At 51.4% G+C, this 18,902-nt stretch overlaps 1 protein-coding gene across 1 annotated transcript in view; it reads right to left on the bottom strand.

Annotated features, from left to right (window-relative positions):
- Positions 1–8,791: 8,791 nt before the first annotated feature.
- Positions 8,792–18,902, bottom strand: part of LOC147098757 (GTP-binding protein Rhes-like) — a 496,039-nt gene continuing 485,928 nt past the window's right edge. The window contains exon 3 of the mRNA XM_085969430.1: positions 8,792–10,527. Coding sequence (XP_085825556.1) covers positions 9,998–10,527 — 530 coding nt within the window. The 3' untranslated portion in view covers positions 8,792–9,997. The remainder of the gene's footprint in view (positions 10,528–18,902) is intronic.

Here is an 18,902-nt window from a genome sequence, read left to right as displayed (position 1 = left end):
GGCCATTCAGCCCATCGAGTCCATGCCGGCTCTCTGCAGAGCAATCCAGTCAGTCCCATTCCCCCTGCTCTATCCCCGTAGCCCTGCAAGTTTATTTCCCTCAAATGCCTATCCAGTCTCCCCTTGAAAACATTGTGTGTCTCCGCTTCCACCACTTCACTCGGCAGCGAGTTCCAGGTCCTCACCACTCGCTGTGCAAAAAAGTTTTCCCTCACATCCCCTCTGTATCTCTTGCCCAAAACCTTAAATCTGTGTCCCCTAGTCCTTGTACCATCAACTAGTGGGAACAGCCTTTCCCCGTCTAGCCTATCCAAACCCGTCATAATCTTGCACACCTCTATCAAATCATCCCTCAACCTCCTTTGCTTTAATGAAAACAAATCCAGCTTCTCCAACTTGTCCTTGTAGCTAAGATCCCCCATCCCGGAACCATTCTGGTAAATCTCCTCTGCACCCTCTCAAGGGCCTTCACATCCTTCCTAAAGTGTGGTGACCAGAACTGGAAGAAATACTCCAGTTGTGGCCTAACCAGCGCTTTACAAAGGTTCAGCATAACTTCTCTACTTTTGTACTCAATACCATTTATGAAGCCCGAGATCCCATATGCTTTGCTAACACTCTCTCAATATGTCCTGCTCCTATTTTTCTGTTTCTATCATCAAGGGGTATGGGGAGAGAACGGGAATATGGTATTGAGATAGAGGATCAGCCATGATCATATTGAATGGCGGAGCCAGCTCGAAGGGCCGAATGGCCGACTCCTGCTCCTATTTTTCTATGTTTTCTATGTTTCTTCTATGTTTCTATGTCCTGCCACCTTCAGGGACCTACGCACATTAACTCCCAGGTCCCTCTGTCCCTGCACACTCTTTAAAACTGTGCCATTAAGTGCATAATGCCTCTCCCTGTTCCTTCTGCCAAAATGCATCACCTCACACTTCTCTATTAAATTCCATCTGCCACTTGTCTGCCCATTCTGCTAGCCTTTCTATGTCCTGTTGCAGTCGATTGGTATCCTCCTCACTGTTTGCCACACCCCCAAGTTTGGTGTCATTGGCAAATTTAGAAATTCTACTCTGTATTCCAATATCCAGGTCATTTATATATATCAAAAAAGCAGCGGCCCCAGCACTGACCCTTGGGGAACACCACTGTCTACCATCCTCCAGTCTGAAAAACAGCCATTTACCACAACTCGCTGTTTTCTGTCCTTAAGCCAATTCCTTATCCAAGCTGCCACTGACCCACCTATTCCATGAGCCTCAATTTTGTTAACCAGCCTTCTATGTGGTACTTTGTCAAATGCCTTCCGAAAATCCATGTAGACAACATCCATTGCATTCCCTTCATCAATCCTCTGTTACTTCATCAAAAAATTCTATTAGATTAGTCAAACACAATCTGCCTTTTACAAACCCGTGTTGGCTCTCCTTAATTAGCTTAAACCTCTCCAAGTGTCTGTTAATTTTTTCCTTGATTATAATTTCTAAAACTTTACCCACCACTGATGTTAAACTGACCAGCCTGGAGTTACTAGGATTGTCCTTATTACACCCTTTCTTGAACAATGGTGTCACATTTTCCACTTTCCAATCCTCAGGCACCTCCCCCACATCTAGGGAAGATTGGAAAATTATGGCAAGCCCTTCCGCTATCTCCTCCCCCAATTCCCTTAGCAACCTGGGATGCAAGCCATCTGGACCAGGCGACTTGTCCACTCTAAGCATATCCAGCCTTTCTAGTACATCCTGTCTATCAATTGTCTCCCCTTCCATTGCTTCTACCTTTTCCACTTCTACCGATATTTTGTCAGCATCCACCTCCTTAGTAAACACCGATACAAAGTACTCATTGAGTGTTCTAGCCTTGCCCTGCGCCTCTAAGCATATATCACCTTCTTTGTCTCTAATAGGCCCCACCCCGCCTCTTACGACCCGCTTACTGTTTACATGCCGGTAGAAGATTTTTGGGTTCCCTTTTATGTTAACCGCCATTCTACTCTCATATTCTCTTTTTGCCAATCTTATTTTCATCTTCACTTCCCCTTCTCCCTTGAAGAATTCACCTGACATGCATCATACACCCTCTTTTTTTTGTTTCATCATCTTCTCCATCTCCCTCGTCATCCAAGGAGCCCTTGCTTTGGTTCCCTTACCCTTCCCTCTTGTTGGAATGTACCTAGCCTGTACTTGGAACATCTCCTCCTTAAAGATCACCCATTGTTCCGTTACAGTTATTCCTGTCAGTCTTTGGTTCCATTTTACCCTGGCTAGAACCTTTCGCATCCCATTGAAGTTAGCCCTATTCCAGTTTAGAAGTTCCACTCTAGATTGTTCCTGTGGTAAACCACTGTTAACCTGTACATGCCTGTGTGGTAAACCACTGTTAACCCTGTACAAGTCCAGGCATGTCTCAGCCCCTGGCTCCACCCCTAAGCCCGGGTATAAAGGTGACTCACCACCCTTCCCCCGGGAGCTCTTAGGATGGATTCACTAGCAGAGGCATGCTCTAGTTCTTAGTCAATAAAAGCCTACTTCATATAAGTCCATTTCGTAGTCTTTGGTATTGTTGATAGCGCATCAATTTTATTGACTAATTTTCAACATGGAGCAAATCTTGAAGCCGGAACGTTTAGACCTGGATCCTCAAGCAGCAGATGCAACCAATAACTTTGAACACTGGCTGAGTTGTTTCGAAGCCTTCCTGGAGGCCTCCAGCACTACTGTCACTACAGATGACGCGAAACGGCTTGCCTTGAACTCACGGGTGAGCCACCGAGTCTACTCGATCATCCGAGACGCCACTACTTACGCGGCCGCCATCGCGACGCTAAAGGAACAATACGTGAGGCCTGTTAACGAGGTCTATGCCAGACACCTCCTGGCTACCTGAAAACAGCGCCCCGGGGAATCGGGCGCTGAATATTTACTGGCACTGAGAGTCCTCGGCCGGGACTGTAATTGCAAAGCGGTGACGGCCAAGGAATGCACGGAAGACCTGATCCGAGACGCCTACGTAGCCGGCATCAGGTCCAACTATACTCGGCAGAGGCTGCTGGAACAGAGGGGGCTCGACCTGCAGAAGACGGTGGCCCTCGCTAACTCGTTAGATGTGGCCCTCCAGAACATGGACGCCTACCCCCCTGACTGGATGGCCACGTGGATGCCACGGGAGCAGCCATCTTGGGACCCGGTAAGGCCACAAGCCGCCAGCAGCCCAACTACAGCTGCAATGACCAGAGGCCAGAAATGCTACTTCTGCGGCCAGGCCAAGCACCCCAGACAGCAATGCCCAGCAAAGGACGCGACCTGCTCCAAATGCGGCAAGAAAGGCCACTACGCGAGAGTGTGCAAGGCGAAATCGACCCCCAATTCCAGCAGCGCCGCGTGTGAACTGTTTAGGCCGCCATTTTGGACCCCACCAACCACGTGTGAGCCGTGCGGGCCGCCATTTTGGACACCACCAGCCGAGGGGGAGCCGCCATCTTGGACACCATCTCGGGACCAGGCCCTCGGCGCGGGCGAATACTACAGCGACCCACCAACCTCGACGATGGCCTCCATCACCCTGGACCAATCTAGGCCCCATCAACTAGCCAGGTCCATGATGAACGTAAAGGTAAATGGCCATGCCACAAATTGCCTTTTCGACTGCGGAAGCACGGAGAGCTTCATCCACCCCGACATGGTGCGACGCTACTCCCTATCGGTTATGCGCACACGCCACCAGGTCTTTATGGCCTCAAAGTCCCATACGGCGGACGTCGGCGGCTACTGTGTAGCGACTCTGACAGTGAACGGCGTGGAGTACAGAGAGTTTAAATTCCTCGTCCTGCCACAGCTCTGCGCCCCCGTACTGCTAGGATTAGACTTCCAGTGCCATCTGGAGAGCGTCACGATGGCATATGGCGGGCCCCTGCCCCCACTTACAGTCTGCAGCCAGCAGAATTTAAACACGGCGCCGCGCAAAGTATGCAGCCTGTCCACCCTGAAGGTCAAACCCCCCCCCCGTTGTTTGCTAACCTCGCCAAAGACTGCAAGCCAATTGCTACTAAAAGCAGGCGGTACAGTGCCGGGGATAGGAGCTTTATTAAATCAGAAGTACAAAGACTCCTGAGGGAAGGGATTATCGAGGGCAGCACCAGCCCATGGCGAGCCCAAGTGGTGGTAGTAAAGACCGGCGAAAAACAGCGCCTGGTTATTGACTACAGCCAGATGATCAATCGATACACGCAATTAGACGCATACCCACTTCCCCGCATATCTGACATGGTCAACCAGATAGCACAATACCGGGTATTCTCGACGATTGATCTGAAGTCGGCATACCACCAGCTCCCCATCAGGCCTGAGGACCGCCAGTACACGGCCTTCGAGGCTGACGGTCGCCTCTACCACTTCCTCCGAGTCCCCTTCGGCGTCACCAACGGGGTCTCGGTCTTCCAAAGGGAGATGGACCGGATGGTTGACCAGAACGCGCTGCAGGCCACCTTCCCCTATCTAGACAACGTCACCATCTGCGGCCATGACCGGCAGGACCACGACGCCAACCTAAAAAAATTCCTCCGTACGGCCCAACGGCTGAATCTGACATACAACAGAGAAAAATGTATGTTCCGCACCACGCGCCTCGCTATTCTTGGCTGCGTGGTGGAAAACGGAGTCATCGGCCCTGACCCCGACCGAATGCGCCCCCTCCTGGAACTACCCCCCCCCCCCACTGCCTAAAAGCCCTGAAGAGATGCCTAGGGTTCTTCTCTTACTACGCCCAGTGGGTGCCCAACTATGCGGACAAAGCCCGGCCCCTCATCAAGTCAACCTCCTTCCCCCTGACGGCAGAGGCCCGTGCGGCCTTCACCCTCATAAAAGAGGACATTGCGAAGGCCACAATGCACGCAGTGGATGAGTCCATCCCTTTCCAAGTGGAGAGCGATGCATCCGACTTCGCCCTAGCCGCAACCCTTAACCAGGCAGGGAGACCCGTGGCCTTCTTTTCACGGACCCTCCAGGGCCCCGAAATTCGACACTCCTCAGTCGAGAAGGAGGCCCAGGCATAGTGGAGGCTGTACGGCACTGGAGGCATTACCTGGCCGGTAAATGTTTCACCCTGCTCACTGACCAACGGTCAGTAGCATTTATGTTTAACAACAGACAAAGGGGGAAAATCAAAAATGATAAGATATTGTGGTGGAGGATCGAGTTATCCACCTACAACTACGATATCTTATGCCGGCCCGGGAAACTTAATGAGCCCCCAGACGCCCTATCCCGTGGGACATGTGCCAACGCACAAGTCGATAGGCTACGGACCCTCCACAATGATCTCTGCCACCCGGGGGTCACCAGGTTCTTCCACTTTATTAAAGCTCGCAACCTGCCTTACTCCATCGAGGAGGTCAGGACCATGACCAGGAACTGCCAGGTCTGTGCCGAATGCAAACTGCATTTTTATAGGCCAGATAGGGCACACCTGATTAAAGCCACCCGCCCCTTCGAACGTCTCAGCGTCGATTTCAAGGGGCCCCTTCCCTCCTCTGACCGCAACACGTACTTCCTCAATATTATTGACGAGTACTCCCGTTTCCCCTTCGCCATCCCCTGCCCGGACATGACCAGCGCCACAGTCATCAGGTGCCTCCACGACCTGTTCGCCATATTTGGCTTCCCCAATTACATCCACAGCGACAGGGGCTCGTCGTTCATGAGCGACGAGCTGCGCCAGTACCTGCTCGAGAAGGGCATAGCCACGAGCAGGACTACCAGCTACAACCCCCGGGGTAACGGACAGGTAGAGAGGGCGAACGCAACGGTCTGGAAGACCGCCATGCTCGCCCTAAAATCCAAGGGCCTCCCAATCTCCCGCTGGCAAGATGTCCTCCCCGATGCGCTCCACTCCATACGATCACTGCTCTGTACTGCCACAAACGCCACCCCTCACGAGAAGATGTTCGTCTTCCCCAGGAAATCCACCTCGGGGACATCACTACCGCCATGGCTGACGTCTCCGGGACCCGTCCTGCTCAGGAAACACGTGAGGAGCCATAAGACGGACCCCCTGGTCGAAAAGGTTCACCTCCTCCACGCCAACTCACAGTACGCCTACGTGGCGTATCCTGACGGGCGGGAGGACACAGTCTCAATTCGAGACCTCGCACCCTCAGGTACCACCCGAAACACCATCGATCACCATCCACTACCTCCACCCACCACCACTACCCACGACGCACCACCGGGGTGTCTACCACGAACTGACGACATGCCGGTGCCATCCCTACCCCGAGAGGACGACACGCCAGTGCTCCGTCCCACGCGAGAAGCGGCCGCGGGCAAAGAACCGCCGCAACCGGCACCACGAAGATCATTACGGCAGACAAGACCCCCGGAGAGACTTTCGTATACGAACTTTTGAAACACTTCACCCCGCCGGACTCTTTTTTAAACGAGGGGTGAATGTGGTAAACCACTGTTAACCTGTACATGCCTGTGTGGTAAACCACTGTTAACCCTGTACAAGTCCAGGCATGTCTCAGCCCCTGGCTCCACCCCTAAGCCCGGGTATAAAGGTGACTCACCACCCTTCCCCCGGGAGCTCTTAGGATGGATTCACTAGCAGAGGCATGCTCTAGTTCTTAGCCAATAAAAGCCTACTTCATATAAGTCCATTTCGTAGTCTTTGGTGTTGTTGATAGCGCATCAGTTCCTTGCTCCTCTCCATTGCTAATCTAAATCTTACGATACGATGATCACTCGTACCCAAATGTTCTCCCACAGACACTTGGTCGACCTGGCCCACCTCATTCCCCAGCACCAGATCCAGCAATGCCTCCTTCCTAGTTGGGCCAAGAACATATTGGTCAAGGAAATTCACCTGAACACATTTCAGAAATTCCTCCCCCTCCTTTCCCTTTACCCTAGCATTATCCCAATCGATATTTGGGTAATTAAAGTCCCCCAATATCACCACTCTATAGTTCTTGCATATCTCTGCGATTTCCCTCAGATTTGCTCCTCTACCTCCCTCTCACTATTTGGAGGCCTATAGAATACCCCCAATAGCGTGTTCATACCCTTTTTGCTCCTCAACTCTAACCAAATGGATTCTGTCCTTGTCCCCTCAAGAACATCCTCCCTTTCCAACACTACAATGTCTTCCTTAATCAGCACTGCCACCCCACCTCCCTTTTTTCCTTCCCTATCTTTTCTGAACACCTTGTACCCTTGAATATTAAGTGCCCAGACGTCAGTTTTTAAGCCACATTTCTGTTAATGCCACAACATATTGCCACGCGGCTAATTGTGCTTGGAGCTCACCAACCTTATTCCGCACACTGTGCATTGACGTACATGCATTCTAAACCCACTTTTGAATTTTTCGTAGTCTTTCTTAGTCTGCTTCTATCTAATATGGTACTACTACCGCCTCTAGTACTACTTTCTTCTCTAGTACTATCCAACACACTCACTCTTTTATGTACCTTATTCCTCTTTTCTACTCCTATATGCTGGTGCCCATCCCCCTGCCAAGCTAGTTTAAACCCTCCCCAACAGCACTAGTGAACCTCCCCGCAAGAATATTGGTCCCAGCTCCGTTGAGGTGTAACCCGTCCAGCTTGTACAGGTCCCACCTTCCCCAGAAACAGTCCCAGTGCCTCAGGAATCTAAAGCCCTCCCTATTGCACCAACTCTCCAGCCACACATTCATCTGTTCTATCCTCCTATTCCTGTACTCACTAGCACGTGGCACTGGGAGTAATCCAGAGATTACTACCTTTGTGGACCTGCTTTTTAATCTCTTTCCTAGCTCACTATAGTCTGCCTGGAGGACCTCATCCCTCTTTCTGCCTATGTCGTTGGTACCGATATGGACCACGACTCTCTGGCTGTTCACCCTCCCCCCTCAGAGTGTCCTGCAGCCGCTCAGTGACATCCTTGACCCTGGCACCAGGGAGGCAACATACCATCCTGGAGTCACGCCTGCCTGCCTCCACAGAAACGCCTATCTGTTTCCCTAACTAATGAATCCCCTATCACTATTGCTCTTCCATTTTGGACTAGGGGAATCAAGGGATATGGAGACCGGGCGGGAAAATGGAGTTGAGGTCGATGATCAGCCATGATCTTATTGAATGGCAGAGCAGGCTCGAGGGGCCGTATGGCCCACTCCTGCTCTTATTTCTTATGTTCTTATGTCCTTCAAGACTCAGCCAGGACTGGTGCTGCCGAGCTACTGTTGGTGATGGACATTGAAGTCCCCCACCCAGAGTACATTCTGTGCCCTTGCTACCCTCAGTGCTTCTTCCAAGTGATGTTCAACATGGAGGAGCAGGGATTCATCAGCTGAGGAAGGGCAGTAATCAGCAGGAGGTTTAACCTGATGTCATGAAACCTCATAGGTTACGGAGTCAATGTTGAGGATTCGCAGGGCCGCGCCATCCTGACTCTCGCGCTCTGTCGCTCGGTCTCGCGCTCGGTCGCTCGGTCTCGTGCTCTCTCGCTCTGTCTCGCGCTCTGTCGCTCGGTCTCGCGCTCTATTGCTCGTTCTGTCGCTCGGTCACATTCGATCACTTACTAAGATCACATCTGGCCAGATGCTGGAATCACTCTGCTTGTGCCTCTCATTGGATCCTTATTAAACGAGTCATCGTGAGCAGATAATCTTATCAGCAGCCAATCCAAACCTAGCAGCAGCAGATGAGTTGTATTACCACCAATAAAACACAGGACTTTCAGAGAAACACAATTCAACCCCTCTCCCACTCCCAGTACACATGACCACACATTGATAGCAAAACCATGGCAAGCTTCACACTTTATTTATTCTTAATGGGATGAGCTGGAGGTCAATGAATGGGATGTTATCTTCAGACACAAAAGAAAAAAGAGCAGTCATGGTGAATGGAAATAAAGCCACCTGGTGTCTCTGAAGCGCGCAGCATGGGACTGAGCCATTCGTACCGGGCAGCTCTCTGGGTCCATTACTGGTCTGTGAGAGGGTAGCCGTTAGGAGGCTCCAGCCTGCCCTGGGCGAGGAAGCGGAAACCTACCAACCAATGCTGCTGGGACTGAATTATCAGGGACCCCTGCTGGAAAGTGCAAGTTGTGCAGACGTCGAGTGAGGATGGGGATCGTGATCGGGATCAGCTGGTGATGCTCACACTCCCTGTTCAAGCTCGCACGTTAAGAATGAAGAGTGATGTCAGAAAGCAAGCGGGACAGCGGGCGGGGGAGTGGGCGGGGCGGAACAGCAGGCAGGGAAGCGGTTGGGTTGGGACAGTGGGCGGGGAAGTGGGCGGGGCAGTGGGCGGGGCACGAGCGTGGGTGGGACAGTGGACTGGTCAGTTGACAGGGCAGACAGCAGGTGGGACTGTACAGGGGCAGGATAGTGGGTGTGAGGACAACGGGGGAACAGTGGGCAGGGGCACAGCAGGTGGGGGGTCAGCGGGCGAGGGCTGGACAGCGGGCAGGCAGGTCTGCAGTGGCAGGGCAGGAAGACCAGTTTGAGAGGATTTCAGGACACGGGCAGTCAATGCAGGTTCCGTAATACCAAGAAACAGTTTAAAAATGGAGTTTTGTGAAGTAAGGACTTGTATTCCAGTAAAGTACTGAAAACTAATCAGATTTAAATAAATAGAGAACTTCAACCCTGACACCCACCTACAGACAGAAACATGACGACACAGTCGCACACCCACCATCAATGTGTTTAATCAGCCAACTGATCTGGAGATAAAGCAGTGGTTCTGCCACACTGCCTGAGGAGCAGCCATTACTGGATAGAAATCATGCTGGGACGGCAGGGAGATTCTCCCTGCTAGTTCACTGAGAAACAATTAGATATTCAGCAAAGGATTTACATTATTTTGCAAATTACCAACAGATTTGGTTTTTGTTTTGAATATTGAGACAATGGAGATTTTACAAGTCCTGTGCTCCTTCTCCCGTGCGCGGGGCAGTGTCGGAGAGCTGGAGCCTGGAACCACCCTGCTCTTGGATGGCAGTCACTGGATGAGACAGTTCTCGCGCTCCCTGGCCTGTCCTCGGCCCAGCACCTTCTCCTTGATGTACATCAGGTCGCTGTTGACACTGGGCCTGCGGGCCAGGGGAAACACCATGCCGAACGCGCCCACCTCCTTGACACGCCTGAGTCGGAACGACTTGCGGTGGAGTGCCTCGCCGTACTGGACTGAAATCTTGCGGTGAAGGGCAGGGCTCATTTCGTGGGGGAGCTTGGCCATGCTGAAGAGAGACCGGAACATCTCCTCCACGTTGGCGTTCTTCTTGGCGGAGATTTCGAAGTAGGCGCTGTTGGCATCGTCGGAGATCAACCGCTCAGCCTCCTCGGCCTGGACCTCTCGGTGCAGCTCCACCCGGTCAGCCTTGTTGCCGCACAGGGCCACGGGGATTTCCATCGCCTCTTTGGTCTTGTCCTTCAGGCATGTCTTGCACTCGATGATCTGCCTGCGCAGGCGCTGGACTTCCTCGAAAGACCCCCGGCTGTCCAGGCTGAAGACCAGGATAAAAATATCACCTGCAAAACAGAGGGCAACGAAAAGTCATTCGCAGTGTGGGGGGCAGGGGGAAGGGATTGGGTGACGCACAGACTTGACACAGACGCCAACGTATGGAGTGGAGAAAAGTTTAAGGTTAAAGTTCACAGGTCAGTTGAACCCAGTGTCAGGCAGTCACTCCCACCCGAGGGTCACCAACAATCCAGGATCGTCCTGGAATTGAAGATTAATCTCCTGGACACTGAGGCGAGCAACACCCAGGAGAAAAATCATAGGAGCTTCAAAAAAAAAGTATTTAAAAAAATACATCTTTCAACACTTCTGCTCATTAGTGATAAAAATATTGGAGAGGGGAAAGAGGCTGTTTGACTGACGGTGAAGAATCATCCAATTAGGTAACGAGGGGTCTGTTCCTTTCCGATTGGCTGGGGAAAGGCGGGCGCCGCGAGGATGGACGTGTCGGACGACCAATAGCGGGAGTGTGGGGGCGGGGCAGTTGCAAGCAAGAGGTCATGTGATGACTCCTCCAAGAATATGTCCGACTACAGTTGGCGACCCGACCGGTCCCTGGTGCGACAGTGGCCTCTGAGAACGGAGTTCAGATCCGGACGGGGGATCGTACACCCAAGGGGTTTTGTGGGGGGGGGGGGGTGGGGAGGAGGAGCTGCCACCATCTTGAAATCCCACGGCCACACCTACGTTTCCCCAGTGGTGCCAATCTCACCGGCTGACCACACAGTCTGGCTGGGCCCAGTGAGCTGGTGGCAAGGAAACCAGCTGTTTAACATTGCCCCCGGGGGAACCGTGTCATGACACGGGGCTGTACAATGCAAACTTTCCCACCTGCTGTCTCCCGGAGCTGCCTCTCCAGCCCCCAGGGACCTAAGTCCGATATTACAAGGGTGCTGGTGGACTGGGTGGTGTCCACACACCAGTAACCTAAACACAGCTTCACAACACGCTCCCTCCGGAGCCAGTCTAACCCAGGCACAGGCCTCCTACACACCCAATACTTTCAAAAGGCAGAATAAGAAAAGGTAGGGAAAATCTCTTGAAGTTCAACCCTCCAGTAACCTAACTCTCCCATCAAAGCCCATCCCTCTCTCTATATAGTCCTCTCTCTATGTATATCCCTGACTTTGTATAGACAATGTTCACAGTACTCTACAAGTGTGGTCGAACCAAGGTTCTATACAAGTTTATAGAACAGAGTAGAGACAGTCTCAGGGCCGAATTTTGTTGAAAGCTAAAGTGAATTTTAAACAGAACTCTGTAAAAAGAAACAAATGACTCGTGCAGCGTGTGATTGCCTAGTTTTCTGTTTACACATGACTTGCAATTTATGAAAATGTATAAATATTGTAGCCCCGTGAGTCCGAGGCTCACTCTTTGGGAGGCATACTTGTGTGCAGAAACACAATGGGGTTTCTCAGAGTGAAGTCCAGGTACCTTAATAAAACTTTACTTATTTTACAGTTTCTGACTTTGTGTATTACTGAGAAAGTGATAGACTGACCGGCGTGTTTAGTCTCCTAAAGCAGCGAACCCTGACCCCAAGTTAGGGGTAGATCCTCCTCACAGAAGCGAGGGGTTAACACCCAGATCCCTTTGTTCTTCTCCCATTTAGACATTCGGGGAGAAGTTTGGTTGGATAGTGCCTCCCGTTAGCGCCTCCGGGCGCAGCGATGTTAGCGCCGCCAGCGAAATTCACCTGGCGGTTTGCGGTGGTACTAACCACTACCGCCACGCCCGCCTGCGCCGAGAGATCGTGACGTCATCCAGCCGCGCATCGCACTGGACCGGAAATTGATTCTCGCCCCCTCCCTCACCGCCTGCCGTTAGGAACGACAGGTAGAGGAGGCGGTTTGCAGTCGCTGGGAGCTACAGGAACGCTATTTAATGGCGTGAACTTCCTGGGTTTTTTTGTCGGCAGTGCTGCCTTGTCACTTTGACAGAAACAGACGGGCGTTTTGACCGATCTGAGCTTTTCCTACTTGAAGGAGTTTTTCTTCAAGAAAAATGTATCAGTTTCATTTGTGTTGCATTTGATATTGCAACATTTCCAACACTTAATGGGGGCTGTACTGGCATGGGACCTCGCCCTCCAGCGTCACCGTCAGAGGCAGCGGAGGCAGAGAGAGAGAGAGAGAATGGAAAACGTGGCCAGAGGGAGGAGGGCCAACAGGGCTCTCAACAGGAGCCCTTACCCTCCCAGGGTATTCCGGGAGCAATTCTCCTACATTCATCTGGAGGAGCAGTGCCTTAGAAGGCTCCGCTTCAGCAAGGAGGTGGTCACTGAGCTCTGCCACCCCCTGCAGTCAGAGCTCCAGCCTCAGCTCAGGACCAGGACGTCTCTCAGTGGCAGTGAAGGTCACAGTCGCTCTCAATTTCTATGCCAGCGGCTCCTTCCAGGCTTCAACAGGGGATATTGTGAACATCTCCCAGTTCGCCGTCCATTGCTGCATCCGGGAGGTGACAGGTGCTCGGTACAGAAGGAGAAGGGAGTACATCTCATTCCTCATGACCAGAGACAAACAGCATGAACGCGCATGTGGCTTCACTAGGATAGCGGGCTTCCCCACGGTTCAGGGTGCCATTGACTGCACCCACGTGGCATTGCAGGCACCTCATCACAATGCAGAGGTGTTCTTCAACTGCAAAGGCCACCACTCTCTGAACATGCAGTTGGTGCGCGACCACAGACAGCACATCCTCGCCGTCAATGCCCGCTATCCTGGCAGCAGCCATGATGCATTCATCCTGCGACAGACTGGTGTCCCAGCACTGTTACACCCACCACCACATCCCCCTCTCTCTCACTCCACCCCCTCCCTCTCTCTCTCTCTCCATTCCTCTCTCTCTCTATCCCTCTCTCTCTCTCTCTCTACATCTCTCTCTCTCTCCATCCCTCTCTCTCCATCCCTCTCTCTCTCTCTCTCTCACTCTCCATCCCTCTCTCTCACTCTCCATCCCTCTCTCTCTCTCTCCATCCCTCTCTCTCTCTCTCCATCCCTCTCTCTCTCTCCATCCCTCTCTCTCTCCATCCCTCTCTCTCTCCATCCCTCTCTCTCCATCCCTCTCTCTCTCCATCCCTCTCTCTCTCCATCCCTCTCTCCATCCCTCTCTCTCTCCATCCCGCTCTCTCTCCATCCCGCTCTCTCTCCATCCCGCTCTCTCTCTCCATCCCGCTCTCTCTCTCCATCCCGCTCTCTCTCCATCCCGCTCTCTCTCCATCCCTCTCTCTCTCTCTCCCCATCTCTCTCTCCATCTCTCTCTCCATCCCTCTCTCTCCACCCACCCATCCCTCTCTCCCCATCCCCTCTCTCTCACTCTCTCCCTGTAGTGTATGTACCTTTAAGAGAGAACTACTTTTACAGCTCCTGTATACTGTAGTACCGGCAGTGACCACACCTGTATATAAGCCTTGAGCATGCCTCTGTACTGTCAGCCTTTTGACTACCCTCCTCCAGTAAACAGCTGTTGATTGTTAAGTTACAGCCTCCGTGTAGTTATTGGAAAGCATCATACTCTAAGAATCACGGATTCAACAGTGGCGACGAGGTCGATTCGAATCTACCTGCAACTCTGCATTTCCCTTCGAGGATTCGCTCCGGGAGGACGGTGGAAGAAAGTCGAGGCCAGAAGCACGGGCGTCGACCACGACCAACCGCCCAGCCATCCGGCAGAGAGTGAACATCGCAGGGGAGGCTGTTGAGAGCCGGGTTTGGTTCCCCAGCCACGACGATCCAGCAACAGACTGGCAACAGGTACAGCGCAGACCCTTCCCAGACAGCGGCGGCTGGAGCCGACCGACGGCAGAGAAAAAGCCGAGCAGCGTCGACGGGGTAAGAGAGAGGGTGAAGCGCACAGGGCGCGGCCGGGGGTTGAAAACTGAACGGCGTCAAGGAAAAACAAACAGAGAGAGGGTAAAGCAGCAGCCGGGGTTCAGGACCGAGCGATGGCAACGGGAAAGGCGCACAGGAGAACGCGCAGAGCACAGCCAGGGCTCAAGGGCTGAACCGAGTCCGCGGGGAGAAGAAGGGAGTGCACGGGAGACGCCATTGAGCCGCAGAGAAGAAGGGAGAGCGCGGGAGACGCCATTTTAGAAGCCACAGCGGAGAAGAAAGGAAAGCGCGGGAGACGCCATTTTGTGCCAGCGGAGAAGAAGGGAGAGCGCGGGAGACGCCATTTTAGACAGTTAACACACCCAAGGATGCCGAAGAGTGGCAGTATCACTGTGTTCGACAATGAAGTCGAAGATTGGGCGACATATGTGGAACACATTGAGGTGTACTGCAGGGCGAATGAAGTGCCAGATGCTAAGAAAGCACTGGTTTTGTTAAGTTCCATGGGTGCAAAAACTTATGGCTTACTGCGAAACATAATAACCCCAGAGAAGCCAGTGGATAAGAATTTCGAAAACATAGTGGAAATCCTACAGGACCACTTAAACCCCACACCACTGCTGATAGCAGAAAGATTTAAGTTCCACAAAAGGAACCAGCATAAAGATGAAAGCAATGCTGAGTACTTAACGGAACTGCGCAAGCTATCGAAACACTGCCAGTTTGGAGTGGGACTAGCAGATACGTTAAGGGACAAGTTTGTGTGTGGGCTTCAAAGTGAAGGAACCCAGAAACGGCTTCTATCAGAAAAGGATCTTACGCTGGACAAGGCTTTCAGCATGGCAGTATCACGCGAAGCAGCCGCACGGGGTGCTGCAGAGATACAACGGAGACCGCAAGAATATGGCACCAATGAAATGTCATATGGAGCAGGGAAGTGTTATTGCTGTGGCAGAACAACACACGACCAGAAGGATTGTTGGTTCAAGGACCAAGTGTGCAGACAGTGTGGAAAAGCAGGACACATAGCAAGAGTCTGCAGGTCAGGGAAGAAAACCAGCAGCAAGAAATCTCCACAGGAGAAGTACAAAAAGGTACATAAGGTGATGGACAGTAGTTCAGATGAACAGAAAAGTGATACAGACTCCGGAAGCAAGGAGCTGGGTTGTCTGAAACTACATAAGGTAATCAAAATGGAGGATCACCAGACTATCTGGGTCACGCTCAAGATAGACGGAGTCCAAGTGAAAATGGAATTGGACACAGGATCAGCCCTAACAGTCATAAACCAAAGGGACTACAAGCGGCTATTTTCACATATACCCTTGAAAGCTACAGAGATTGTCTTGAAGACGTACACGGGGCAAAAAGTCTACCCCAAAGGAAAAATAAGGGTGAAAGTGATATACAAAGGCTAGGAAATACCTAAAATGGACCTATATGTATTGCCAGATGGAGGACCACCACTACTAGAACGTGAATGGATCCGAAGACACAATTAGATTGGCATTCCATACAGGCACTGAAGGTTGAGGCCAAAAAGGATGACAACGTCACACCTGGACGACTGTCAAAAATGCTAACTGACACACAAGAAGTGTTCCAGGAGGGACTCGGAACACTAAAAGGCATAACAGCAATGACTAAAATAGAGGAAAATGCAAGCCCAAAGTTTTTTAAGGCCAGACCGGTGCCTTATGCGATCCGACCAGCTGTTGAAGCAGAGCTGGAAGGGTTGGAACGTTCAGGAGTACTGTCCAAAGTAGACTGGAGCGAGTGGGCTACACCCATCGTTCCTGTAATGAAGAGGTCGTTGAGTAATACGCCTGGGGAACCAAAGAAGGTCTGCATCTGTGGGGATTTTAAGGTGATGGTGAACCCAGTCCTTCACACGGTACAATATCCGCTTCCACGGATTGAGGATATTTTCGCCTCGCTACCTGGAGGTAAACGCTTCACCAAAATTGATCTGGCTCAGGCGTACTTGCAAATGGAGGTAGAAGAAGCCTCGAAACAATACCTCACGATCAACACTCATAAAGGTCTCTACCAATACAACCGGCTGGTGTTCGGGGTAGCATCGGCTCCGGCTATTTGGCAAAGGGCAATGGATCAAGTCCTGCAAGGGATTCCAGGGATCCAGTGTTATTTGGATGACATCCTGGTCACGGGCGAAAATGACAGTGATCACCTCGCCAACCTGGAGAAGGTGCTCACTAGATTAAAGGAATATGGGCTACGAGCTAATCGCCACAAGTGCGAGTTTTTCCAGAAGCAGATCTCGTATTGTGGCCATGTTATTGATGAAGAGGGGTTACATAAGTCCCCTGAAAAGATTGAGGCAGTAGTCAAGGCTCCAGCACCGGAAAATGTGTCACAACTGAGGTCGTTCCTCAGGCTGGTAAACTACTACCATAAGTTCTTACCAAATTTGTCTGCAGTATTACACCCACTGAACACCCTACTGCAAACGGGGGTACCATGGAAGTGGGAATGACGAATGTAAACGAGCTTTCCAGAAGTGCAAAGAATTGATTCACATCAAAAGAGGTGTTGGCCCATTTCAACCCAGCACTACCAATTCGGTTGGCATGTGAATGCATCACCCTATGGTATTGGCGCAGTGCTGTCGCACAAATTCCCGGACAGGTTGGAAGAGGCAGTAGCCTTTGCGTCTCGGTCACTAACCTCAGCCGAGCGCAACTACGCCCAGATCGACAGGGAGGCCCTCAGCCTAGTATGGGGAGGTAAAAAATTCAACACTGATCTGCAAAGGCAGAAGTTCACCTTGCTGACTGACCACCAACCACTTGTCTCCATCTTCAATCCAAAGAAGGGTGTTCCGGTGATGACTGCACAACGGTTACAAAGATGGTCCCTTTTTCTAGGGGCGAACCAATATGAAATAGAATATAAAGGCACGAAACAGCATGGAAACGCTGATGGGCTATCACGCCTAGCACTGCCTACTGTGGAGGAAGCACCAGCAGTGGACCCTATCCGAGATATTCTTATTCGTCAATAATTGAACGATTGCCAGTACTAACGCGCGATATAGGATAGGAGACCCGCAATGATCCAACAGTCTCGGGTATATGATTGTGAGGGGATGGCCAACACATGGCGACTCACTGTTGCCAGCATTCTCATCCAGAAGAGAACAGCTGTCAGTATGCCAGGGGACAGTGATGTGTGGATCCCGAGTGGTAATTCCACCCAAGTTAAGGGAGAGAGTGCTCAATGAGCTTCACAAAGGTCATCTGGGAGGGGTGAAAATGAAAAGCCTTGCTAGGGCTTATGTGTGGTGGCCGGGGATCGATCAACAAATCGAGGACCTAACCAAGAGCTGCTCAGGATGCCAGAAGGTCCAAAATGCACCACCACATGCCCCTCTGCACCCATGGGAGTGGCCCTCCTCTCCATGGCAACAGGTGCATATTGATTTTGCTGGTCCATTCATGGACTCAATGTTCTTAATAGCAGTGGATGCTCACTCGAAACGGCCGGAGGTGATAAAAATGTCCTCAACCACTACAGAGAAAACGATTGCAGTCCTACAGACTATATTTGACAGGAACGGCTTGCCAGAGCAGATTTGCTCTGATAATGGACCACAGTTTGTGTCCGAAGAGTTTCGGAAATTTATGAGAAGGAATGGGGTAAGGCATTACACATCCGCCCCGTATCATCCAGCCACAAATGGATTGGCTGAGAGGTTCGTACAAACCTTTAAAAAGGCGATAAAGGCCATGTGCGATGATGAAATTCCACTACAGCATAAGGTGGACAATTTCCTGTTAGCCTACAGAAATGTGACACATGCAGTTACCAACCAGACCCCGGCCATGATGTTCTTTAACCGAAGGTTGAGATCTCGTCTGGATTTGCTCAGACCAAATGTGCGAAGTAATGTTGAGGATAAACAATTCCAGCACACCAATGAGAAGCCGACAAGGAGCTTCAATGTATTACAATCAGTCTTGGCCCGTGACTACTGAACAGAGAAATGGCAACCCGGAACGATATGCACACGGCAGGGGCCATTAATGTACACAGTGGATGTCGGGGAGAACATTGTGAGACGCCACGTCGACCAGATGTTAGCGTCACAGGAACGAGTCAACCCCATGTCTCGCGTCCCTGGGGATGAACCCGACATACCGGTAGCATCTACCTCAGAAACAGTAGCAGTGGAAACTGATGAAATAACCGATGAAAAGGGGCCAGAGTCGCCTCCGCAGCAAGAACAAGAACCTCGGGAAGGGCACTATCCAGAAAGGATCAAGAAGCCGCCCCAAAGACTGAATCTATAAATGGACTATTTCAGTTTAATGTGCATGTTAAAGTGTTAATTGTTATTTGAACATTATGGGTACTGCTGGTCTAAAAGGGGAGGAATTGTAGTGTATGTGCCTTTAAGAGAGAACTACTTTTACAGCTCCTGTATACTGTAGTACCGGCAGTGACCACACCTGTATATAAGCCTTGAGCATGCCTCTGTACTGTCAGTCTTTAGACTACCCTCCTCCAGTAAACACCTGTTGATTGTT

The sequence above is a fragment of the Somniosus microcephalus genome, chromosome 28 (assembly GCF_052327205.1).
Source record: "Somniosus microcephalus isolate GS21.2 chromosome 28, FLI_Smic_1.0, whole genome shotgun sequence".
Classification (NCBI taxonomy): Eukaryota; Metazoa; Chordata; class Chondrichthyes; order Squaliformes; family Somniosidae; genus Somniosus; species Somniosus microcephalus.
Note: the sequence above shows the minus strand (reverse complement) of the source record. Positions and strands in the feature narration are given on the sequence as shown.